The sequence below is a fragment of the Manis pentadactyla genome, chromosome 4 (genome assembly GCF_030020395.1).
Source record: "Manis pentadactyla isolate mManPen7 chromosome 4, mManPen7.hap1, whole genome shotgun sequence".
Classification (NCBI taxonomy): Eukaryota; Metazoa; Chordata; class Mammalia; order Pholidota; family Manidae; genus Manis; species Manis pentadactyla.
In genome coordinates this window covers 94,507,423-94,528,516 of record NC_080022.1, presented here as the reverse complement: position 1 = coordinate 94,528,516, position 21,094 = coordinate 94,507,423, and the positions used below count along the sequence as shown (strand labels likewise).

Here is a 21,094-nt window from a genome sequence, read left to right as displayed (position 1 = left end):
TGCACGTGCGTGTCTGTGTCTGTGTGGGAGGTCAGTCCCTGGGGCCTGGGTGTACATGAGTGTGCACGCGCACGTTCGTGTGTGTGCGCGTGTCCAGGGGTGTGGGACGACGGGGTGGGGCGGGATGGACGCCGGCCAGGCCCCGCCCTCCGCTGCAGGTGGGCCGGGCCCACGGCTGGGTCGGCTGCGCTCGCTGCTCTTGGCTCGCGGCCGCGCCGGGCTCGCAGGGCTGGGCTCGGGCTGCGGGGCGGCGCCGGGACAGGAAGCGGAAAGCAGCAGCGCGGCGGCGGCGGGGCTCTGCCTGTACAGGAGCCCAGCGCAGGCCGCAGAACCGGGGCCGCTGTGAGCCAAGACCGCGGGCCGCGAAGCTCGCACGGCCGGCGCGGAGGTGAGTGCCGGAGGAGGCCGGGCGCGGCAGGAGCAGGGGCAGACCTCGGGCGGGGAGACGCCCCCCGGGCCCCCGCGCCCTCCTCCCGCACCCCCGGGCTCAGACCCGCCTCGCCGCCCTCCTACGGACCGCGCCCAGAGTCGCGCTTCCCCGGCTCTCCTCCGCTCCCCCTCCTGCGCGGGGCGCCCCTCCGGCCCCTGCCCGGCGCTGGCCGCCGCAGCCCAAGTCCTCGGGGCCCGGCGTTACGTCCCCACGCCTCGGACGCCCACTTCTCCCCTGGTTGCACTTTGGGGTGCGCCCCTCGGGGTGCGCGTTCTGGCTGGTCGGCAGGGAGTTGCCAGGCGTTCTCGGAGGCACCCGGGCGGCCGTATCCTCCGTCCCGGCCGGGCAGTCCCCGCTCCCGGGGCCGGGCGCACACGGTGGTTCTGTCTCCTCTCGGGACCGGCCCCGGTAACCGCCAGCACCCGGGGGCCGCCCGGCCCTGGGCCAGAGACCGGCACGGAGCTGGCCTGTGCTCACACCTCGCTTACAAAATTGAGCCGGCCCTGGAGGCCTGGGGCGCGGGGCGGGGGCGAGGCCGGTGGCGCTTCGGAGAGCGCAACAGGCAGGTAGGAGTTTACTTTCAAAAACGCCAGGGTGGAGCAGAAGGCGTCCGGCAAGTCTCTGCCCAAGGTGTCCAGTTGAAGGAAATCTCACCGCGCCGGGGCAGCCTTCGCCACGGGCAGGACTTCATTACCTCCTGAAGTCTTTGAACTGCTCCAAGCAACGCTCCCAGAGAAGTGTGAAGCTTTATAAAAATTTAAACGCGTCGGTGGTGGAGGCTCGAGTGGGGCGGAGCCGTGGCCTGGCGGCCAGGAGATGAGCTACTTACTGAGACTTGGAGCCAGCCGAGAAATCTCTTGCTCAGTTTTCACATCTTCGAACCAGGTGTAATAGCCACGCCGCGAAGGTGTTGGGAGCTCGTTTAGCTGCTCGTTAAGAGATGTTGGAGCGCTTTGTTATGATGATTGTGTGGCTGGCACGTGCATTTTTTAAACCTTTTTGTCGTGGCTGTGTTTGGAAATGCACATATTTTTAGACATTTATTCCAAAAGCTAGCAAGCTGCAAAGATTCTGGCATTTTCGCTGATATGTTTATACATTTTAAAGGGTTGCTGGAAAATATTATAACTGGTGTCACCAATCAACAGTGCTAATTAGCATTCTCCTTCCAGGGGGTGGGTTGTTTGATCACACAGCTCCTCGGCTGGCTCTTTAAGTGAGAAGGCAGAAACTGTCTGAATCCGGTGAGAAGTAATTAATCATTTTATGTAACCACTAATTAGAGTTTTAGAATTGAATGAAATCAGTGTGATATAGTTGGGGCTTTGATTTGTGGGAGGAAACTGTTTTATTCTACAGTTGAAAGAAGTAACGCTCTTCACCTATGCACGAACATTTAGCATTCCCCAAATCTGGTGTCTCACAGTATAATTAGTGAAACATCTAGTGTGAAGTTTTCACAGTTATGGTGTTGGCAGTGTGACTTGGTTGTGACTTAATTTGTAAGTAAAATGGGAGAAGAATCTGGAGATTGGTATATTTGTCAGGCCTGCTTGCCAGGCAGTACATTTTTATTGTCATATGTATTTAAGCAACAGAACAAAACCATAAATGATAGTTTCCTTATCAGGTGACAAGTCTATGCCAACCTGGTCTATTGAAGAATAATACGCATTGAGCGAGGAAGGTATAGACCTCTCCATTCTCTAACACATACAAACACACACCCTGTTTGTTACCCTGGATCTCAGCAGTTTTCAAATTACATGGGCGTACTATCACATTGCATTTTAGTAGGCAGTTTCCACCTTCGGGCTGTGAGCTCTTTGGGAGTTAGAACTATCTCAAATGCATTTCTTTTCTCCTGGGTTCCCCTCAATACTTGGGGGTACTGAACCTGTGAGTGGGAGTTGAAATTGCAGAATTCTTTGTGGGTTATGAGTGGTTTGGGACAATTTATGATTGCTGCCCACCTTACAATGTGTAAATAAATAATTCTGGTAATTGCTACACTGCTGTACATTTTCCATAGCTAAAAGCTTAGGTTCTGAAATTACACCCTCAGAGTTCAAGCCCTGGCCCCAGCACTTAGCAGGTATGTGACCTTGGTTTCCTTAACTGTGATGTGAAATTACAATTTAGCCCCTTTATAAGACTTGTTCTGAGGATTAAATGAGATATTACACATAAATGACCTAAAACAGTCCCTAATACATAGTAAGCACTCTATTTAACTGTAAGCTGTTAGATTATTATTGCCAGTCTCTCTCCCTAAAGTGAACTAGCTGTGGTTCCTAACCACAGGATGAGCTGTGTGTGGGCCTGTGACTTAGGCATCATGCAATGCCATTTTCCAGAAGGTGGACAAGATCAGATTAGGTGGACTTGGGGCTGAACCATGTTTCTACTAGTGGCTTTGGTCTCGCCTGATGCCTGATAGAAAGGTGCCTGCCTATCTGTCTATCAGTGTCCTTCCAAATCCCACTTACTGGACAGCATTCATTGGACCCAGTGCCTTGGGATTTACAGAGGAGGTGGTATTCATGTTATCTGTTTTTCCGATACTTAAAAATCTAACTGGGGACCACGGAGTCACTTAGAAACAAATATACGTTATAGAACCCCAGATACATCCACCATTCACGGCTCTTCAGAAATCTATACCCAGCTGCTGGGAGTGTTTGAGGGGTAATTAGTGACCCAAGCCAAAAGCAGTTATTCTGGGAAGAGGAGTTGAAATTATTGGCAAAACAGGTAGATTGAGGCTGACATTTTCTTCCCTTGTAAATAATGGCCTGGAAACATTTATTTATAAGAGCTCTGTTGTAATGAAAGAATCAGTGGGTTTTGCCCCAAAGCCCTCTCTGATCCCTACAATTAGTGACTTGGATGATATTTTATGATTTATAGACCCCAGCAAATAAATTTTTTTATATATATATAATTTATATATAAATTATGATTTATAGACCCCAGCAAATACCTATAAAAAATTATAGGTAATCCAGCAAAATGTTTTGCAGAGCTTGCATACTTCTCCCCAACCTCCCTTACAACCCCAGGTCCTCCAAATAAACCCGATAAAACACAGTTTTCTCTGATCTGATACTCCAACCTGGAAACAGTAAAAGGAGGCTTGCAGGTAACAGAATGAAAATCACCAAACTACTTAGCTACGATTAATTGTATTCATTGAAGGTGTACAACCATAGACCGGAAAATGTACACAAGGTCAGTGAAAAATGATACGTAAGTCATGTGCCATGCAATGGTTTTCTGCCCAACTGAAGAAATTTCACATTACTGAATAGTAATAATGTCTGATAGTTGTGAGTGCTTACCATGTGCTAGGCACTATTTTAAATGATTGTAAATTATCTCATTTAATACCCACCAAAAGCATGTAAGGTAAGTAAATAGAGTTTTCTGTTGTTATAGTTTAGGGAAATAGACACAGAAAAGTTAAGAAACTTGATACGAAGTCACATAGCTGATAAGCACTAGAGCCAGGATTTGAACTGTGATAGTCTAAGTCTAGCAACTGTGCTCATTGCTTCCCCTCTGTAGAATAAAAGCTGATTCTAAACCAAATTATTTAGGTTGTCATGTTCCCTTTAAGTGCCGTACAGTTAAAAATGGGTGCCTTTATTCAAAAAATAAAACTACTAATCAGTGGAGTAAACCCTTTAGAATTATATGTATGATAAAAATCAAATATTCAAAGTAATGCACACACTATATGTAACCACAATTCAGTTTCACTGGAAACTTCTTCCCATGAAAATACATCCACCCTAGAAGGGGCAGAATGGTTCTTGAAGTTCAGTGTGTGTCTTTGTGCCCTTGCAAGGTAGCTTTCTACCCTTTAAACGAGACTTCCCTTAATTACTTAATAGCTCTAGGCAGAGCTGTTGGTGTTTTTCTAACTTCCTTTTCGTGAAGGTTAACTTATGTTTACCACTGTCATTACCATAACATTATTTCCCTCATATGATTTTCTGAACACTGTGTTTTTCTTTTAAGTAGTAGGTATATTTTATAAGAGTGAACATGTTAAGGGAAGGCTCTTTTGGAGGCTACTAATCTTTACTTTGCTTTTAATAAAGCATGGTGAAGGAGCCTCTCTCTGATGTTTTTGCTTGAGAATTCCAGAATTTAAGATGCTGCCACTCAGTTAGAAGTGCCCTGTACATCTGTCTTCACTCTGCCCTCCTGCCCTTCATGAGATGCTGTAACAGCTTCAGCTCTATCCTGGTATTTGCGTCCAACTCTCACCCAAACAGTACCTTTAGGTACTAAGGGACAGATGACAGGAGGGCAGGGGGAGTGGCTGAAAGAAACTGCTGCTTATTTTTACTTAAGTGTGTCTGTAACATAAACTTCGCTGCTGAGTGAGGAACAGGTCAGCACCACTCTTGGTAATCTGATGCCACTGCTGAATCTAATCGCTGTACTGTTTTCCTCTCTTACAAACTTACAAAGCTGAGAATTTAAAGTAGAAAATCTCTAAGGTTTCTTCCATGGTAAATCTGTGGCCTCCACGTCCTGAGATCTGCCTTAAAACCCTTCATTCATTCAGCATAGATTTATTGAGTGCCTGGTATGTACTAGGAACTGGGGAGATAGTTAATGGAAGAAGTTACCTGACCTCATGGAGCTTACTGTCTATACAGAGCCAGACACTAATCACACTGATCCATAAGTGGAAATTATGATATAAAGGAAAAGTACAACATCCTGTGAAGGGGCCTGACGTAGACTGGAGGCTCATGAAAGGCCTCTTAAAGAAGCAGTATTTAAGCTGAGAGGGATGAGTAGAAATTGTGCAGAATGAGGTGTGTAAAGAGTGAGATAGCAGATATACTGGGTTCTGCCAAGGCCCTGAGGCTGTGGAGAGCCTGGTCCTCAGAGGACCTGGAGCTGGAGGAGGAGAATGAAGCTGGGGAGGTGGGCAGGGCCTTGCAGACCAAATGGAAGAGTTTGTATTTTATTCAGCGTGCAATGGGACACCATGGAAGGGTGTGACAGGGAAGTGACATCCACATTGTGACTTGAAAGATCACTCTGGCTGCTGCCCAGCAGGAGCCAGGCACAGTGTGGGTCATGGCAGGGGTCAGGATGATAGAGGGTGAGAGAGGAACAGTCCCAGATTCCAGGGTCTGTATTTACACCTTTATATAACTCTTTCTCCTTCAGGCAGTGCAGCAGCTAACAGTTTATGACCCTGGGAACCTGATGCCTTTTCCTTTCTTTATTATCTTTCTGATAAGGGGTTCCTCTGACCTTATCTGCGTTCTGCTAATTTCTTGTGCATACACGGGAACTAGCTCATAAATACATCATTGCAGTGATAGCGTCAGTATGTGTTTTTCTGCTACCTACAGCAAAGCTCATGCATGGGCTTTTACATAATTCATTTTTGGGTTTTGTTAGTTTGCCTCCCGTCCCTGCTTCTTAGTCCTCACTCAGGTGACAGACAGACGGGAGTTGATAGTATGAGAGAAACAGTGTGACTCGGAGGAGGGGTGTGAGCCCTCTTTAGATGGACGCATGAGCTCAGCTGCAGGCTTTGGGATAGGTTAGCCCTGTGTCCATGCAGTGCGAGGGGGACAGAGGGCACATGGTGACGGTAGGTGTGTGGGGTGAAGGGGAGAGAGAGCTTTGAGAACGGCACAGGATTGGATCTCAGGGATCATAGAATGATTGTATCCCCTTGGCAGAGAAAAGTGGGCAGAACAGACCAGGACGGAGAGCAGCTGTGGTGGTGATGTTAATCCCAAGAGGAGCAAGAGGCATCTGAGTAGGAGGTGTGTCCTGGGATTATTCTTTCAGTATTTGCTGGGTACCGAGGACGCTCAGTGTACCCTGGGGGTAGGTAACAGTAATTCCTGTCTTCAGGGAACTTAACACTAGAGTAAAATCCAAGGAGCGGGAAGAGTAACAGGTGAGTTTTGAGTCTGCAGGCATAACTTGATGGGGGAGTGGGGAAGGCATGGGGCAGGAGCAGTAGCCGCGGCCGCCTCCCACGAGGATGCCAGCTGCTGAGGGCCGAGCGAGGGCAGGCAGCGTGCTGTGGGCCATGGTCATTGCTGTTCCTAGGATGGCTTGGCAGGGCCTCTCATAGCTGCTTACTACCCCTGGAGGTGGATGCGTGAGTCAATGGGATAAGAAGGTCTAGGGGAAAGAGGACAAGGATGTGACCTTTGGATTTGGCTCATAGCTGTTTCAGGGGTGTGTTGAGGGTGGGGGGTTGGGGTGGGAGTGGCAGGCAGCATGTGCAGACCACCCCTTTGATGACATGGGCCGGAATTATGAGAGAGAAACCAGACAGAGCAGTTGGTAGTGTTAGGTACAGCTTTCCCAAAGGGCACTTGGGAGCTCATGATTGCCTTTGAGGGACATGCCCGGAATTGCTTTAATGGATTACCGGAGGTTTTAATGAGGACAAAGAATGACGTCCTCTTGCGGAGGGGGAAAGGGGTGTGAAACTGGGGTTACCCTATGCCAGAGGCTTCACGCAGGGAGTCTTGTTTTATGCTCACAACAGCCGTACAAAGAGGTCATATTTAAATGGCCTCATATTACAGGGAGAGAAACAGAAGCTCAGAGAGGTAGGCATTTGCCCCATAGTATCACAGCCAGGAAGCATGAATACTATCAGCCCAGGTCGGTGGGTCTGGGTCATCTGCCTTGGAGACACCCCAGTGATTTTTAGCCAGAATCAGCCAGAAGTTGGGATGGGGAAGGGAATCAAGAGTTATGGGTTGGAAGGCAGAAAAAGGCGTAGAAGCTGTGGGTGGCTAATTCTGAACGTAGAAGAGTCAGGCTTCTAGGTGACACAGCCAGGCATGAGAACCGGCAGGTCAGCAGAGAGCTGGGCGAAGGGCCTTCAGGGAAAGAGCTCATGCAGGGCAGGCCCAGAGGTTTTGGCTGACCTCCTGATGTTGGTGTCTGCCAGGTATGAAGCAGATGAACAAGCAGCAAAGCCCAGAGCAGAAAGGAAGTGAGAATCAAAGGTGCTGAAAGCTCTCTGAAATTGCTTGTGAAAACTTCTAGGCTGCTCTTGAAATCCAGGGACGTGGAGGTGGTCCAAGAGCAAACTAACATGGTTTTTTAAATGCCCACTACATCTATTTTCACATTTAATCCTATGTCACTCCACAAAATAGGTGGCCTTATTTCTGTTACAGATGGGAAGACTGCCTCACTGGGGCACACAGCTAGTTAGTGGGCCTGAGACAGGGGTGCCGAGAGCCACAACTCTCATGGATCCAGCGCACCTGGAGCTGGTGCTGGGCACCGTCGTGGTTGCAGCGTATTGCCCTGTTACCACATTTTACAGATGCGGGTTCAGAGAGTTTAATAATGTGACACATAGCTAATAAGTGAGTAAAGCCTGGGACTGGAACCCCGCACTGAATACCACATCTGCTTACGTCTTCAAACTGACCTTGTGAGGACAGTGGCTGTTGATTTATCCCTTTTTGACAAATGAGGAAACCGAGGCTCAGGAAGGCAAGTGACTTACCCCAGCTCGTACTAGACAGTGAGGCGCTTCAGTTAGAACCCAGGTCTCCCCGCTGCTCATCTTGGGCTTTTGATGGCAGAGGAGAAAGGAAATGATGGGTCATGACCTCCAGGACAAGGGAGGCTAGTCCCCTGTGTCACAGACCTGCAAGTGAACTACCTCACTTCCAGGCAGAAGGCATCCTAAGTGGTATTTGAGGCCTGGGGGCTGTGTTGGTGTGTGGTGGTTCCCAGGCAGTTTCTTCCAGACTTGCAGGTTGTTGCTGGGGTCAGGGAACCTGGCCTCCTCCCAGTAGGGGTATGGGATGGTATTTGCAGCTCCTTTGTTTTTTCTTCACACTTATCTCACTGGCTCTGTTTGCTGTTTCAGCTTCCAGGGGCCCTGGAAGGAGGAGAGGCCTGTTGGGCGGAGACCAGCACTGGGGTGAGAGGTGCTGGGAGAGACAGAACTTGTGGTTCTCAGTTTTCTAGAAGTAAAGGTTTAGCCTGTGGGGCTCAGGAACGTACTTGGAAATGTTTCCAGTTTATTTTTATTGCGAGGCAATATCTGATGAAAATGTGGGAAAAGACCCAGGAGCCTGCAACTAATAAATCACCTGCTTTCATTTTCTGATGTTCCCTTTTAATCCTTGTCCTAGTGAAAGCAATTTTATCTAAGTATAGCTGTGATGTAGAGCCAGTGTGTATCTACCATCCTGTTGCCTGCTTTTTAAATTTACCACGTCATAAAAATTGCCATTCTTCATAATTGTCATTTTAAACAACTGTTTGATAGTTTTTTGGGTGGATGAACAGAGTTTTCCCTATCTGGTCCTCTGCTTTTTGGGTATTCATATTGTTTCTAGCTTTACACTGTTAAGGCAACGTAGTAATAATAGTTTTTCTTTAATAGATAAATTCTCAGGAGTTTGGATTCCTGCTTTAAAGAGCTTGGAACTTCTCCCTTTAAAATTGGCTTTTGGAAACTATGAGCAAATCCCTTAAAAGCTACTTCCCTGGGCATTGTTTTTGCAACAAGCAAACTGGCAGCGGAGGCTGGGCATGGTGTCTAGGGCACTTCCTCCCTCCTGAACCCGTGCAGTGCAGCTGTGTCCCAGAAATGGCCTGGGCCAGGTCTCTCCCACCTCTGGTTTTCCCGCTGCTGTGCTAGGGGCTCAGCTTGCTGGCCCCACACCTGGGGAAGCCTATGGCTGCATGTGTGGGGCATTCAGCATTTAGACACCGCTCTTGCTCACTTGTTCATAATAGAGACCCCAAAGGGGGGATGACCACTCTCATCTATCTTCCAGCCTCTTTAGGTTGGCTTTGAAGTTTGATTCTTTTTTTTTTCCCTTTTCCCAGAATTTGTTCCTGTTGAAGAGTGGCACCTTGGTTCCCAGACTCTTTGAGGTTTTAGGAGTCTAGTAGGTGAAATTCCAAATCTCTAAGGAGAAACAATACCTGCTCCTCATCAAGAGCAAGCCCTCCATTGCTATGGATACCGAATCCACATATTCTGGATATTCTTACTATTCAAGTCATTCGAAAAAATCTCACAGACAAGGGTATGTAAGCTGTTGGTTGTTCTACTGTTCATCCTGGGGAAACTTGCAGGTTGGCAGGGTTTTCCAGACACACTTTTGAAACAGTGACACCCGGCTGCAGCGCTGTAGATGCTGGAGGTTCAGTCCACCCGTTCGTGAGAAGCAGAGCTTTAAGAGCATTTAACATGCGTTGGGAGTGACTATACCACCAATTTACATTTTATAGCTGCCATTACAGCTGATGACCTTAATTTCTCACAATTGATTTTAAATTAAACTTTCTCACTGCAGTGGAATGCTTTTCACTTCTAAGTACTTCTCATAGAGGACAGTTTTCCAAAAGCTTTACCAAGAATGTAAATGAAAATTTTAAAGAAGTGTTCATTTGTTGCTTTTCACCCAAAGCTGCTGACTCACTGACCATTATGCATTTGCCGTGAGGCTTATACACTGAAGTGGTGGGAGGATTGGCCTGGTGCCTTATTTCTCTCTGACTGGTTTTCCCAGTGAACAAACCTTGGTTTTGAAAACGCCATCCTGGGTGATGGGGGCCCGATTCTCCCTCCTCTGTGCAGGATGAACAGGTTTGCATTGATATTCCTAGAGATGCTGTATCACAGGCCTGCCCGGGGCTTGGTGAGTAAGGGAACAAGGGCATGAAAGCATGAAGAGGGGTCCCTGCTGGTGAGGAACGCAGGTGGTCAGAGTGCAGTGCTGCCTGAGACTCCTCATCTGTGAAATGGGTAGAACAATGACCTCCTTACAGGGCTGTTGAGAGGATCAGATAAGATTATGATGAAAAGCATTTAAAACAGCACATAGCAGGAGGTCACTCACCAGTGGCTATATTAACAGCTGTGGCATTTCAAAGACCCCAGCTGGCCACAGCCCAAAGGCCCACAGGTGGTTGCAGCCCTTTGTGAGCTAGGAATGGTGATTGTAATGGTGTTGCCGTGACCCAGGATCCCTTTTACAAGCAGTTGAGTGCAGCGTGGGATTTTTGTTTTGTAAAACAGCAATAAGACATGCATATCTAGTCGATGTATTTGTTTGAAAGACATATAGGTTCATACACACAGTAAGAGGTATGGAGGGACACTCTCCGAACTGCCAGGGGTGGTTATCCACAGGGAAGGGCTGGACGCAAAATAGTGATTGACGGGAACTTTCATTTACACTTCATCTGTACTCATTAAGTCTTTACAAGCATGTATTTTGTAATTAAAATACAAATGGAATAAAAGTGTACAAGAAAGGTTTTTGAAGATTGTTTAATGAATGACATGAGAAAATGTTCATGAGGCCATTTTATCAGAAACAAGATTCAAAACATTATATGTTATATAATCTATGATAAGATGAATGTTAACATATTGATTTTACTTGTCTCTGAGTAGAGGATTATTAGGATTATGAGTGGATTTTTTTAAACCTTAATTATTTTCTAAATTTTTATGTATTGCTCTTAATATCATAAAAATTTGGGGAAAAGATGTGAATGAGCTTATGCAGGAGCCCAGGTCAGCCTTTCTAGTCAGCATGGTAAATAGGAAAGCTGCTGAGTGAGGCCTGATGTGACACACCAGCACCCAGATCCTGGGAAAGTTGGAAACCCTCTGGGGGTGAAGATCTGATCACAAATTTCAACCAGTGGGGAAATGTATCAGCTAGCTTACAAAATACCAGAAACAGCTGTCTTAAAATACCACATCTTTGGACCTAACTGGAAAAAGTAATTCTCTTGGGGACGTGCCAGGTTTCCCATTTGCATACCACCATGGTGGAAGTGGAAATTAGGGGCTCCCTTGGTACTTGGAGATGACTAGAAGGGGAAGCTGTGTGGTGTTTTGAGTAGGCCCCAGCTCTGGCCGTCTCTGTCTACTCTTGGGTCTTGATTGCCATGCCTGAGGGCCCACGCTGTGCTCTGCTCTTTCCTCTTGGGGCCCCCAGAAACCGATCCTGCAGGGATCAGGTGATGATGTTAAGAGACTGTAACTTTCAAATAAAACAGACTGTAAACTCTTAGTGCTGTCTTGGACCCATGTGGAAAGTACTTGGCAAATTATATTATAAGCTGAGACTTTCAATAAATTAATCAAGGAACATGACTGAATGCCTACTCAGAAGAGCTCTGGATGAAGGGATGACCATGAGAGAGTTATAGGTGCACTCCATGGGTTCTTTAGGAAAAAACACCCCCCACATGTGGTGAATTCTCTGAACAAGAGCCCTGTAGAGCATAGTAACTGGGGCAAAGGTTGTAATCCATAGAGAGTATGTGTCAAGGTGGAAAGAGTATTGATTGGTAATTGTGCCCCTCTGCTGGCATGTGACAGGCCCCAGACCCAGCCAAGAGTATTGTGTCACCTAGGAGTGTCCCTGTGAAGGCTGCTCTGCTCAGGTGTTTGTCAGGAATTTGAGTGGAAGAGTAGGAAAGGGGAGGGGCCTTGCTTTTTGGTAATTTTAGTAGAGCTCTAACTCAGGAATAATGAAGTGCAGCAAACTTGATATGCCTGATGACACCATGGTCATCTTTGGAGAACTGGCTGGATTTCAAGAAGATGACAAACAACTCTTTTCTAACAAAGAGTCTAGTGGTCTCGTTTTTTGATTCTGCTGTCTCCAGAGAGTGTCCAGTTAATGTGCTGGGAAAATGATGCGGACTTAGCTGACCTTGCTTAACCACTGGGCTTTGAGCACTAGCTCCCTGCGTTAAATACAGCAGCTGCCAGTGAAGATAATGACCACCTCTAGGGTACCTGCTAGGACCCTAGCAGCATGACCTCCCAGCAGTCCTGGAATGGTGGGAGGTGGTACCCCACTCAACACGTGAGCAAACTGGGGTGCAGGGAGGCAACATTATTTTCCTGAAGCTCTAAGGTAGGTACCTCAGCAGGTTTCAGGCCTGATTTGTTGGTCCTCTGCAAGCCCACTCTTCCCCTGGGCTGTGCTGGATGGGGAGCAGCTGGGTAAGTGGGAGGGGAAAATGGGAAAGGGATGGTAATTCACATGACTATTGTGTTAAAGTGCATTGTCCAAAAGAGGGCTGCCTGAGTGGTGAGGGCATCTGCTTTTTTTCCCAGGCTGCTTCAGAGTCATTGTGCCCTGTGCCCGGCCTTCCCACCCTGGTCAGTGCCGAGAGGAAGCAGTGGCCAGGCCCCCGCAGTCAGGCAGTCAGCAGAGCACAAGGCCAGGTAGTGGGTGGTGGTAGAGAAGGAAAGGGCGGAGTAACTGGTGGGGCCGGCTTTCCCCAAATAGAAATACACAAACAACAGAAACAGCTAAATAATCTTCCTAGGAAATGACTGGCTGTAAGTGGGACAGTGTGGGAATGGATGGGGATTCTGGCTGGATGAGAGGAGGTTTACAGAGGCCCCCAAGGGCTTAGCTTCAGACTCGCCAAAATAGATGCGTGTACACAAACACACACACACACGTACAGATGTGTGCCTGGCATCCTATGTGCTGTTGCTTGCTCTTCCCACCCCTCTCTCATGCGCATGCGCGTGCCCACATATGCGCACAGGAACATACTTATCTTTATTCACACTGGCAGATGTTGAATGGAGACAGATTCACAGATAAAGAAACAGAAATTCTTGTGGCTAACACACCTGCCAAGCAGAGGCACACAGGAGATCCAGACTACGTAGGCCAAGTTGAAAAGACACCCAAGCATGCATGTACCACTGAGAGGTTTGGTAGCCTTACTCCCCTCATGTCCTGTTTCCATACTCAGACACCGGGAACTGATTGCCCTCTCCATTGGGGAGCCCTCACCTCGAGGATACTTGGCACTCCGTTGGAGTTAACAGCCTTTGGAGCTGTAGAGATGAACATTAGGTACCTGTTTGGTGAAACAACCGTACAGTGGCTTATAACTGCAAACTGGGAAGCACAGAATAGTGGTGTTTTTGCTGGGCTCTCTATTTAGGGCTGGCTCAGAGACCTTCCTGAGCAGTAATTCAGGACCAGTGATTTTTATAAAAGCTGTATGATAGGACTTGCTCCCTTGACATCAAGGACCAGAATAACAGGCAGCCCACATTGAGTTGACAGGACGAACTTTGCATTCACCCCTCCCTTGACAGTGTATGGAAGGCTCTCGGCATCCCTCTGTCCTGATGCATATGGCCCTGAGACTTTCTCCTCGCCTTGTCCACTTAATGCTATTTTAATAAGGAAACCACTGGACACTGCAACATTGTACAGCACAGCATTTCACTCATGACTCCTGTTATTGAGCCCCTACTGTATACTGGCATTTCACAAGCAGGCTGACTTCCAGCCATCACTCCACAACCCCCCATGCCCTCAGGAGCATCCAGGTGGGAGAGCCTTGGGGAAAGTGTCCTGAGTTGTTTGCATCCTGAACACCACAGGTGCTGGTGAGAAATGCAGATTCCTGTTGTCTCCCTTCCAGAAGAATTCTCTGGTGGTGGGGCCAGTGAATGTATACTCAGATCCACACCCCAGGTGGTTTCTCTGCACACTCAGGCCTGAGATGCATCAGTTTAGGGTCTCTGGCTGTGAGGGACAAGAAAGCTTCCTGGCGTTGTCTCTGAAATAACAGGCTCTTCTCTGTTTTTTCTCAGGTGCTACCAGGGAAGTTGTTAGGCTGTCGGCTGTCCTTCAGGTGCTGTTGGGGTTTCTGAGAGCCAGGCTGAGTGGGTCAGAGGTCGGAGGGATGGCTGGCCCTAGAGAGGCTGTTTCCAGCCCCACATGGCTCCCCACCTGTTTTCTGCCATTGTAGTGTTAGCACTCAGTGAAACAATTTTTATTTCCTGTGGAATTTTTGTGCTGTCACAGGATTTGACCCATGGGACTGGTGAATAGATAAATGGTTCAGGGAGCACGTGACTTGGTGATGTCAGGGAGAGCAAGAGATGCCAGAGCAGTTAGGAAAATAGTGGCAACAGTAAGACAGAAGAGGAGGTGGGGCTCTGGGGAGCAGTTCTAGACTTGGTCTAAATGGTTCATTCTGAAGACTGCCCAGGCTTGTGGGAAAGCCCTCCCCCATTGTTTGTTGTTTCTCACAGTCAGTCCTTTTGAAGTGATTGTCTTTGGCAACCCTGAGTGCTGGGCACCCTGCTTTGTGCTTTCCGGGTCACAGTCCAGTTGTAACTCCTTGCAGTATCTTCAAAGGCATATTTTGCAGCTGTAGTATTGCATCAATTATAGGGTATGAGGATGAGTGGGGTATTTATACTGCAAAATCTTCTGGTTGCTCTTCAGATCAGTGCAGCACAGCAGGCGTGAATGGCGGTAGGAGCAGGCCTGGGTTTGGATTCCGCTCTGCCACTTCCTGTGACTTTGGGAAGTCATTTAACTTCTGTGAGGTTCAGTTCCCCATCTGTAAAATGGAGACAGTAATGCTGGCCTCATAGGTTAGTGTTGGGATGAAATGAAATTAATATAATAAAGCCCTTTGTAAAGTGGTCTGTAGATTGGGGTGGGGAGTAGAGTGATTGGCATTGACAGATACGTCTCTGGGTAAACAAATTCTCTTGGCTGTTTCTCTACTTGCCCAGGTAAAATAAAATACCTGAGTTGTCCAGAACTCCTCTATTTCTAGAGTCTAATTTAACAATAGATTGGATAAATTAAGCCCTAGATACATAAATGCTATCACTGAGAGAGTCTCGGGGATGTGGAAGCCCCTGTGCTGTTTGAAGGAATCAACCAATGCGTATCCTGGGGAGGTATTGATAAGTTTGACCACAGGAAGTCTGCATGTGGTTTTGTCAGCTAAGTAGTAGGTTTATAGTCCAGTTGTGACTGGAGATGTGGAGGAAATCAGATTGTATGTTAGTAGTTCCTTTTCCATCTCTTTCTCTGGGTATACACTCTCTGCCTCACAAGGCAAGCCGTCATCTTGTAGGCTTGGCTGATGGTAATAGCAGTAATAGCCACTGTGGATTAGCCCTTACTTCACACCCCTGTACTGAGCTCTACATGCATTATCTGTGAGGTAGTGTCATTATTCCCATTTCACAGATGAGGAAACTAAGGTTTTCAGAGATTGGATAACTTGTGCAAGGTCACATGTCTAGTAGGTGCAGAATTGAGATCTGACTATTTGCCCTCAAAGTCAGTGGGTGCAGGGCTTCTGTCCTGTCTGGGAGACCTTAGGAGTGAGGGCAAGTGTTTGAAGGAAGGAGGCTGCTGTCAAGGTGTTCTGTGGGACAGGGGATGTGGGGCTCCTCTAGTAGGGGCCCCTGGACTTACTGTTCACAGTTGGGGTGGAGTGCCCGTCTCTGTATCTGTAGGTGGTTAATGCCCAGGTTGTGACCTCTGAGCTTTGCACAGTGATGGGCTCCTTTCGTAATTTCAAGATTGACCCACAGCATGGTGCTGTCACAGTCTACCGGGAAGCTCATCTGGGGTAAAATGATGCAGCAGCCTGCTTTCCCTAGGAGGCCTGTAACACACACATGCACTTCTTGGTGTCATTCTTTCTCACTTTTGTTTCTGTGGTGTCTTTGAGTTCAGCTAGAACCTATGGGAATGAATTTGTAGGAATGAGAAGTAAATGAATCTCTACCCTGGTTTAGAATTACCATTCTTTTCTTGTCCAAAGATGTAGGGTGACAGCATGTCCCAGATTTTTCTGTACAAACCAAAACTTAAGTATTTTACAGCATCTTCCCCATAAAAAAGGTCGTAGAAAATAAGTTTAGGCAAATTATAAGCAAGTCAAGTCTAATTTTATAGTAAAATGTGCCTTAACCAACAGAGATTCTAAAATTCACAATTTTTGGCTTTGAAAAAATGTGATCCCTTTTGATAGAGGAGTGACAGTCTTCGTTTTCGATCTTGGCGTGGCAGAAAGAGAATACTAAGTAGGGAATAGAAATCAGCTTACCCCTTGCAGGGGGTGGGTGGTGATGGCCGGGCATTGGCATCGCTTGTGTGCGTGCGTGCATGTGTAGAGTTTTCCTACATTCAAAATGAAATTTTTAATATATTTTGAGGAGAGTTAATTAACATCGCATGAATGTGCTAGCTGATTATCATTTTTACTTTTCAGGGAAAGAAACAGAGAGAGACACAAATCACCCCGGAATAAAGATGGCAGAGGGTCAGAAAAATCTGTCACCATTCAAGCTCCTACTGGAGAGCCCCTGTTGGCTAATGATTCTGCTCGGACAGAGGAAGTTCAGGTAAGAATCAAAGGCAGTCTGTCAGCACACTACTGCTTGATTAAGACTCTTTTCAGTAAATGTTTTCCTAAGTCTTGTTGCAGTAGGTTCTCTTGGGTTTTTATCTTTATTTTTCTAGCATGTTAATTAGTTTATCTATGTCCCGTGGTTTCTTGTTGGTCTAAGGGCAGTCTGTGCTGCCATTGGCTAGCATGGGTGCCCTTCTGCCGTGTGATTGGTTGGCCTGCTTTGAATGGTGTTGAAAGGAAGCCAGCAAGGCTGATGACAGGGCCAAAAAGGGAAAAATTATAGGCTGCAGTCTCTGGAGACTCGTTCCAAAGTGGAACAGTGTAAGAGAGGGAAGGCATTCCCTTTGCAGAAACCCTGACTGGTGTTGGGTAGAAGAACAAAGAGGTTAGGGCAGCCCAGACTGAGCTCCACTACAAGATACATGATGTTAACTGGCGGTGGCACACTTAGATGCCTAGGAGGAAACATGGGTCACTGAATGGGCTCTAGGTCACGAGGAAGGGCAAAGCTCTATCAGGCAAGGTTGTAGTTGAATAGCGACCTGTGCAGACATCAGTGTGAGGGCTGTGGCATGGAGTGATGGGGGCTGTGGCACATTGGAGAATGCCATTCCTCTGTCAGGAAAACAGCAGCTCCGCAGTACCCCATGTTCTGTCACTGCTCAGGAATGCAAGATGCAATAATTCAGTGTTCCTAGGTCTTACAGGGTTTAATAAGTAAAACTGGAAAGTAGAATTGTATGTGAAATCACCCAATTTTTAAATATTGGCAGTTTATTTTTTTAAAAGCATTGGGCTCTTATCCCAGGGTCCTGTCTGGCAGTCCACCTGATTTAAATAAACATCTGAGCCACACTCAGAACCATGTTTGCATACCCTCCCCAGCTCTTGAAGTACATGCATGTCCAGCCTGGGCTCCAAATGACCTGATATGTGCACCCATAGCTATAAAGATATAGGGCTGTGGATGAGCATGTATCTGTGTGTTCCTGTAGGGACACAGGTATATGCATTTATCAGGAGATAGGAGGACTGAAATTGGAATTTCTTGGAGCATGCTCAGTGCTCTTGGAACCCAAAGCTGCAGCTGTGGGATGAGTGGGGTTTGTCCAGGGATGAGTAACTGTCTTTAGAGCTTAGCATTACACTGCCTTCCTGGTTCTGGGAGGGCCAGGAGGATGGTTGGATGGATGGGGCCAGTCCTGAAATTGGACCCCCTTAAGTGCTGCTGGGAGTCTGTTTCTGCCTAATGTGGATTCAGAGATGCTGCTGGCCCACTGGGAAGGCATTTCTTCTTTGCAGCTTCTCTATAGCTTATAGGTCACTGGAAAGCTACCTTGGGAAACCGTGGATGTTTATACCAGGGAGGTGTGTTGGGCAAAGCACTAAATGGACATTCTGAGGCTTCCCTTCCCAGTAGCACTATCACCTTGGGTGGGCACAGCCTCTGTGAGCCTCAGCTTCTTCCTTGACAGTCTAGGGCACTGACTTAGAGAACCTCAGGCTTGAGAGGGCCCTTTGGACTACTTGCATTTTTTAGGCACAGGTGTGCCCACATTCTTAATTGTGTTAGCAACTCTTTGGCAGGAAAAAAGGGTAAATAGCTAAATCAGAGCAGTGTGGTAGTCAACAAAGTGACCACAAGGTACTAGTGGTAATTTTTTCCACATTGCTTATCAACTATTAGGGCCAATACAAAACACGGAATCCAGTAATTGCCTTCACAAAGAGTGTTACAAAATAAATTATTGTATGTAACCGGTCCACTCACACTATATTAAAGCAAGGTGGCCATCTTTGAATTTGTGGCAATTTTTTCCTTTGCTGATGAGTCTTTTTCTTTCCAAAAAATTGAAGTAAATTGACACAAAGAAATAAACATATCAAAAGTCTGCAGTTTAATAAGTTTTAACCACTGAGTAAACTCACAACTCACACTCCTATCAATGTATGTATATATTTCTGTTACTCTAGAAAATTCTCTTATATTCTTCCCAGTCAATCCCTGTCCCCCACCTCCACTTCTCCAAGGTCAGCCCTGTTTTGATTTCTATCACTGTTGATTAGTGTTGCCTGTTTTAGAATTTAATAGAATTGCAATCATATTCTTTTGGACTTTTTTTCACTCAGCATGACTTTGAGATCCATGTTTTGGTGTGCTTCAGCAATTCATTTTTTTTTTTTTAATTTTTGAATAGTGTTCTATTGTATGACTATACCACAATTTGTTACCAGTTTTCTTGATGTTCAGGCATTTGGGTTGCACCATTTTTTGCTATTGTGAATAAAGCTGTTAAGAACATTCTTCTACAAGTCTTTTTTGTGGACATATGTTTTCATTTATTTTGGATAAAAATCTGGGAGTGGAATTGCTGGCCATATAGTTTAAGTATATATTTGAAATTATATGAAACTGCCAGATTCGTTTTCAAGAGTGATTATACCATTTTATACTTACACCAGCAATGATTGAGCCTTGATTGCTTCTGAATTTTGTCTTTTAGTCATTTTTCTCATGGTATGTGATACTTGTAACTTCTAAATTGAAGTTTGCCCAACACCTTTGCCATCACCAGCACTCCCCTCCATAGCCTATACATTTCATAAGTCATAGTTTTTTTTATTGTTACTAGATTCGGGGTTATTGTTTGGTTGTGAGATCTCTGTCTTGCCAATTCAGCTATTAACCAGAGCTGAATTTTTCTGAGTTGGTGTCTTACACATTAATTTCACACAACTTGCCCCTATATAGCTGACTGTTTTTTTTTCCTAAGTTAAATCATATACACAAAACTCTGAGGCAAAACCTCTTTCAACCCCAGGTGGCTTTTCATTGCCTTCTTGCTCTGTTGTCGCTTTGGGATGGAGTCAGAGCTGCCAGTGAAATAGCAAACAGTTTAAATTCCTAACAAATGGATCTTGTTAAATGAAGAGACTAAATTGCTCCAACTAGAAACTCCCTCAGAGTTTAAACAGAGAAAGAAAGCAAGAAAGTAAAAGACAGACACATTACAGTAATCCTGGTATTTCTATGCCCTTGATATTCAGTTTGGCATGAGAACGTAAGTTTTGGGAGGAGTTTTTGAGCTGTTCTGGCCATAGACATTTGAATTTGCTTAGCTCAATGAGAAACATTATCAAGGCATGCTTGACACTGCCAATTATTAAACGTGTTTTGAGAACATTGTAGAGGTGTGTGTGCAGGTAAGCTTTGACTTGTACATAGCCCTGTAAATCCCCTCACTGCCATTTGCTCTTTGGAGCTACTAGAGGGCATAGTGACATCCCACTTCCAGAAGCTGGACTTTGTAAACCTTTATATCCAAGCCATGAATTGAGAAGAAAACATGGAGAGGTTTCTTTTTATGCCATAGATGAACTTTCGTATGTTTGTCTAACAGTTCGGTTGTGTATTGCAGGGCAGATAGTCCCCTCCAGGCTCAGGGGATTGATTCCAACACAGCAGATGATAATCAGAATTATAGTAATGAATCACCCAAACACACACTCACACAAAGGTTAAATTATGTTTTCTCTGTTTTAAAGATAAACATAAGATACATTTTGAAAAATTTCAATGAAAAGTATTAGTTAAAACATTTTCTGTGTTTGAGAGTTAAGTTTCCATTTTCTAGGAAGCCCGTGTGTGGGGGTTGGTTCAGGTTCAGTGAGATGGCCCCTCCATATCTCCTGTCTGCAAGTGCTTGCTTTGTGGCTTTTCCAAATAATCTGCTGCCTGTGTTTCTTTGTCCTCATTGTCTTCTCCCCATCAGGATGACAACTGGGGAGAGACCACCACGGCCATCACAGGCACCTCAGAGCACAGCATCTCCCAGGAGGACATTGCCAGGATCAGCAAGGACCTGGAGGACAGTGTGGGACTGGACTGCAAGCGTTACCTGGGTCTCACCGTCGCCTTGGTCCTTGGCCTTCTAGTGTTCCTCACGCCCATTGCCTTCATCCTGTTGCCCCCCATCCTGTGGAGGGAGGAGCTGGAGCCCTGTGGCACCATCTGTGAGGGACTCTTTATCTCCGTGGCATTCAAACTCCTCATTCTGCTCATCGGGACCTGGGCACTCTTTTTCCGCAAGCAACGAGCCGATGTGCCGCGGGTATTTGTGTTCCGTGCCCTTTTGCTGGTTCTCATCTTTCTTTTTGTGGTTTCCTATTGGCTTTTTTACGGGGTCCGCATTTTAGACTCTCGAGACCGAAATTACCAGGGCATTGTGCAATACGCGGTCTCGCTAGTGGACGCCCTCCTCTTCATTCATTACCTGGCCATCGTCCTGCTGGAGCTCCGACAGCTGCAGCCCATGTTCACACTGCAGGTGGTCCGCTCCACTGATGGCGAGTGCCGCTTCTACAGCTTGGGGCACCTGAGGTAAGGGAGAGCATCCAGGAGGTGGGGTGTTCTAGAAGACAGCTGCTGTTGAGCAAGTGAGG

General features: G+C 46.5%; 1 protein-coding gene across 1 annotated transcript in view; it reads left to right on the top strand.

Annotated features, from left to right (window-relative positions):
* The first annotated feature begins 254 nt into the window (after positions 1 to 254).
* VANGL1 (VANGL planar cell polarity protein 1) overlaps positions 255 to 21,094 on the top strand; it is a 48,201-nt gene continuing 27,361 nt past the window's right edge. The window contains exons 1-4 of the mRNA XM_036895318.2: positions 255 to 388; positions 9,299 to 9,501; positions 16,511 to 16,643; positions 20,425 to 21,032. Coding sequence (XP_036751213.1) covers positions 9,431 to 9,501; positions 16,511 to 16,643; positions 20,425 to 21,032 — 812 coding nt within the window. The 5' untranslated portion in view covers positions 255 to 388; positions 9,299 to 9,430. The remainder of the gene's footprint in view (positions 389 to 9,298; positions 9,502 to 16,510; positions 16,644 to 20,424; positions 21,033 to 21,094) is intronic.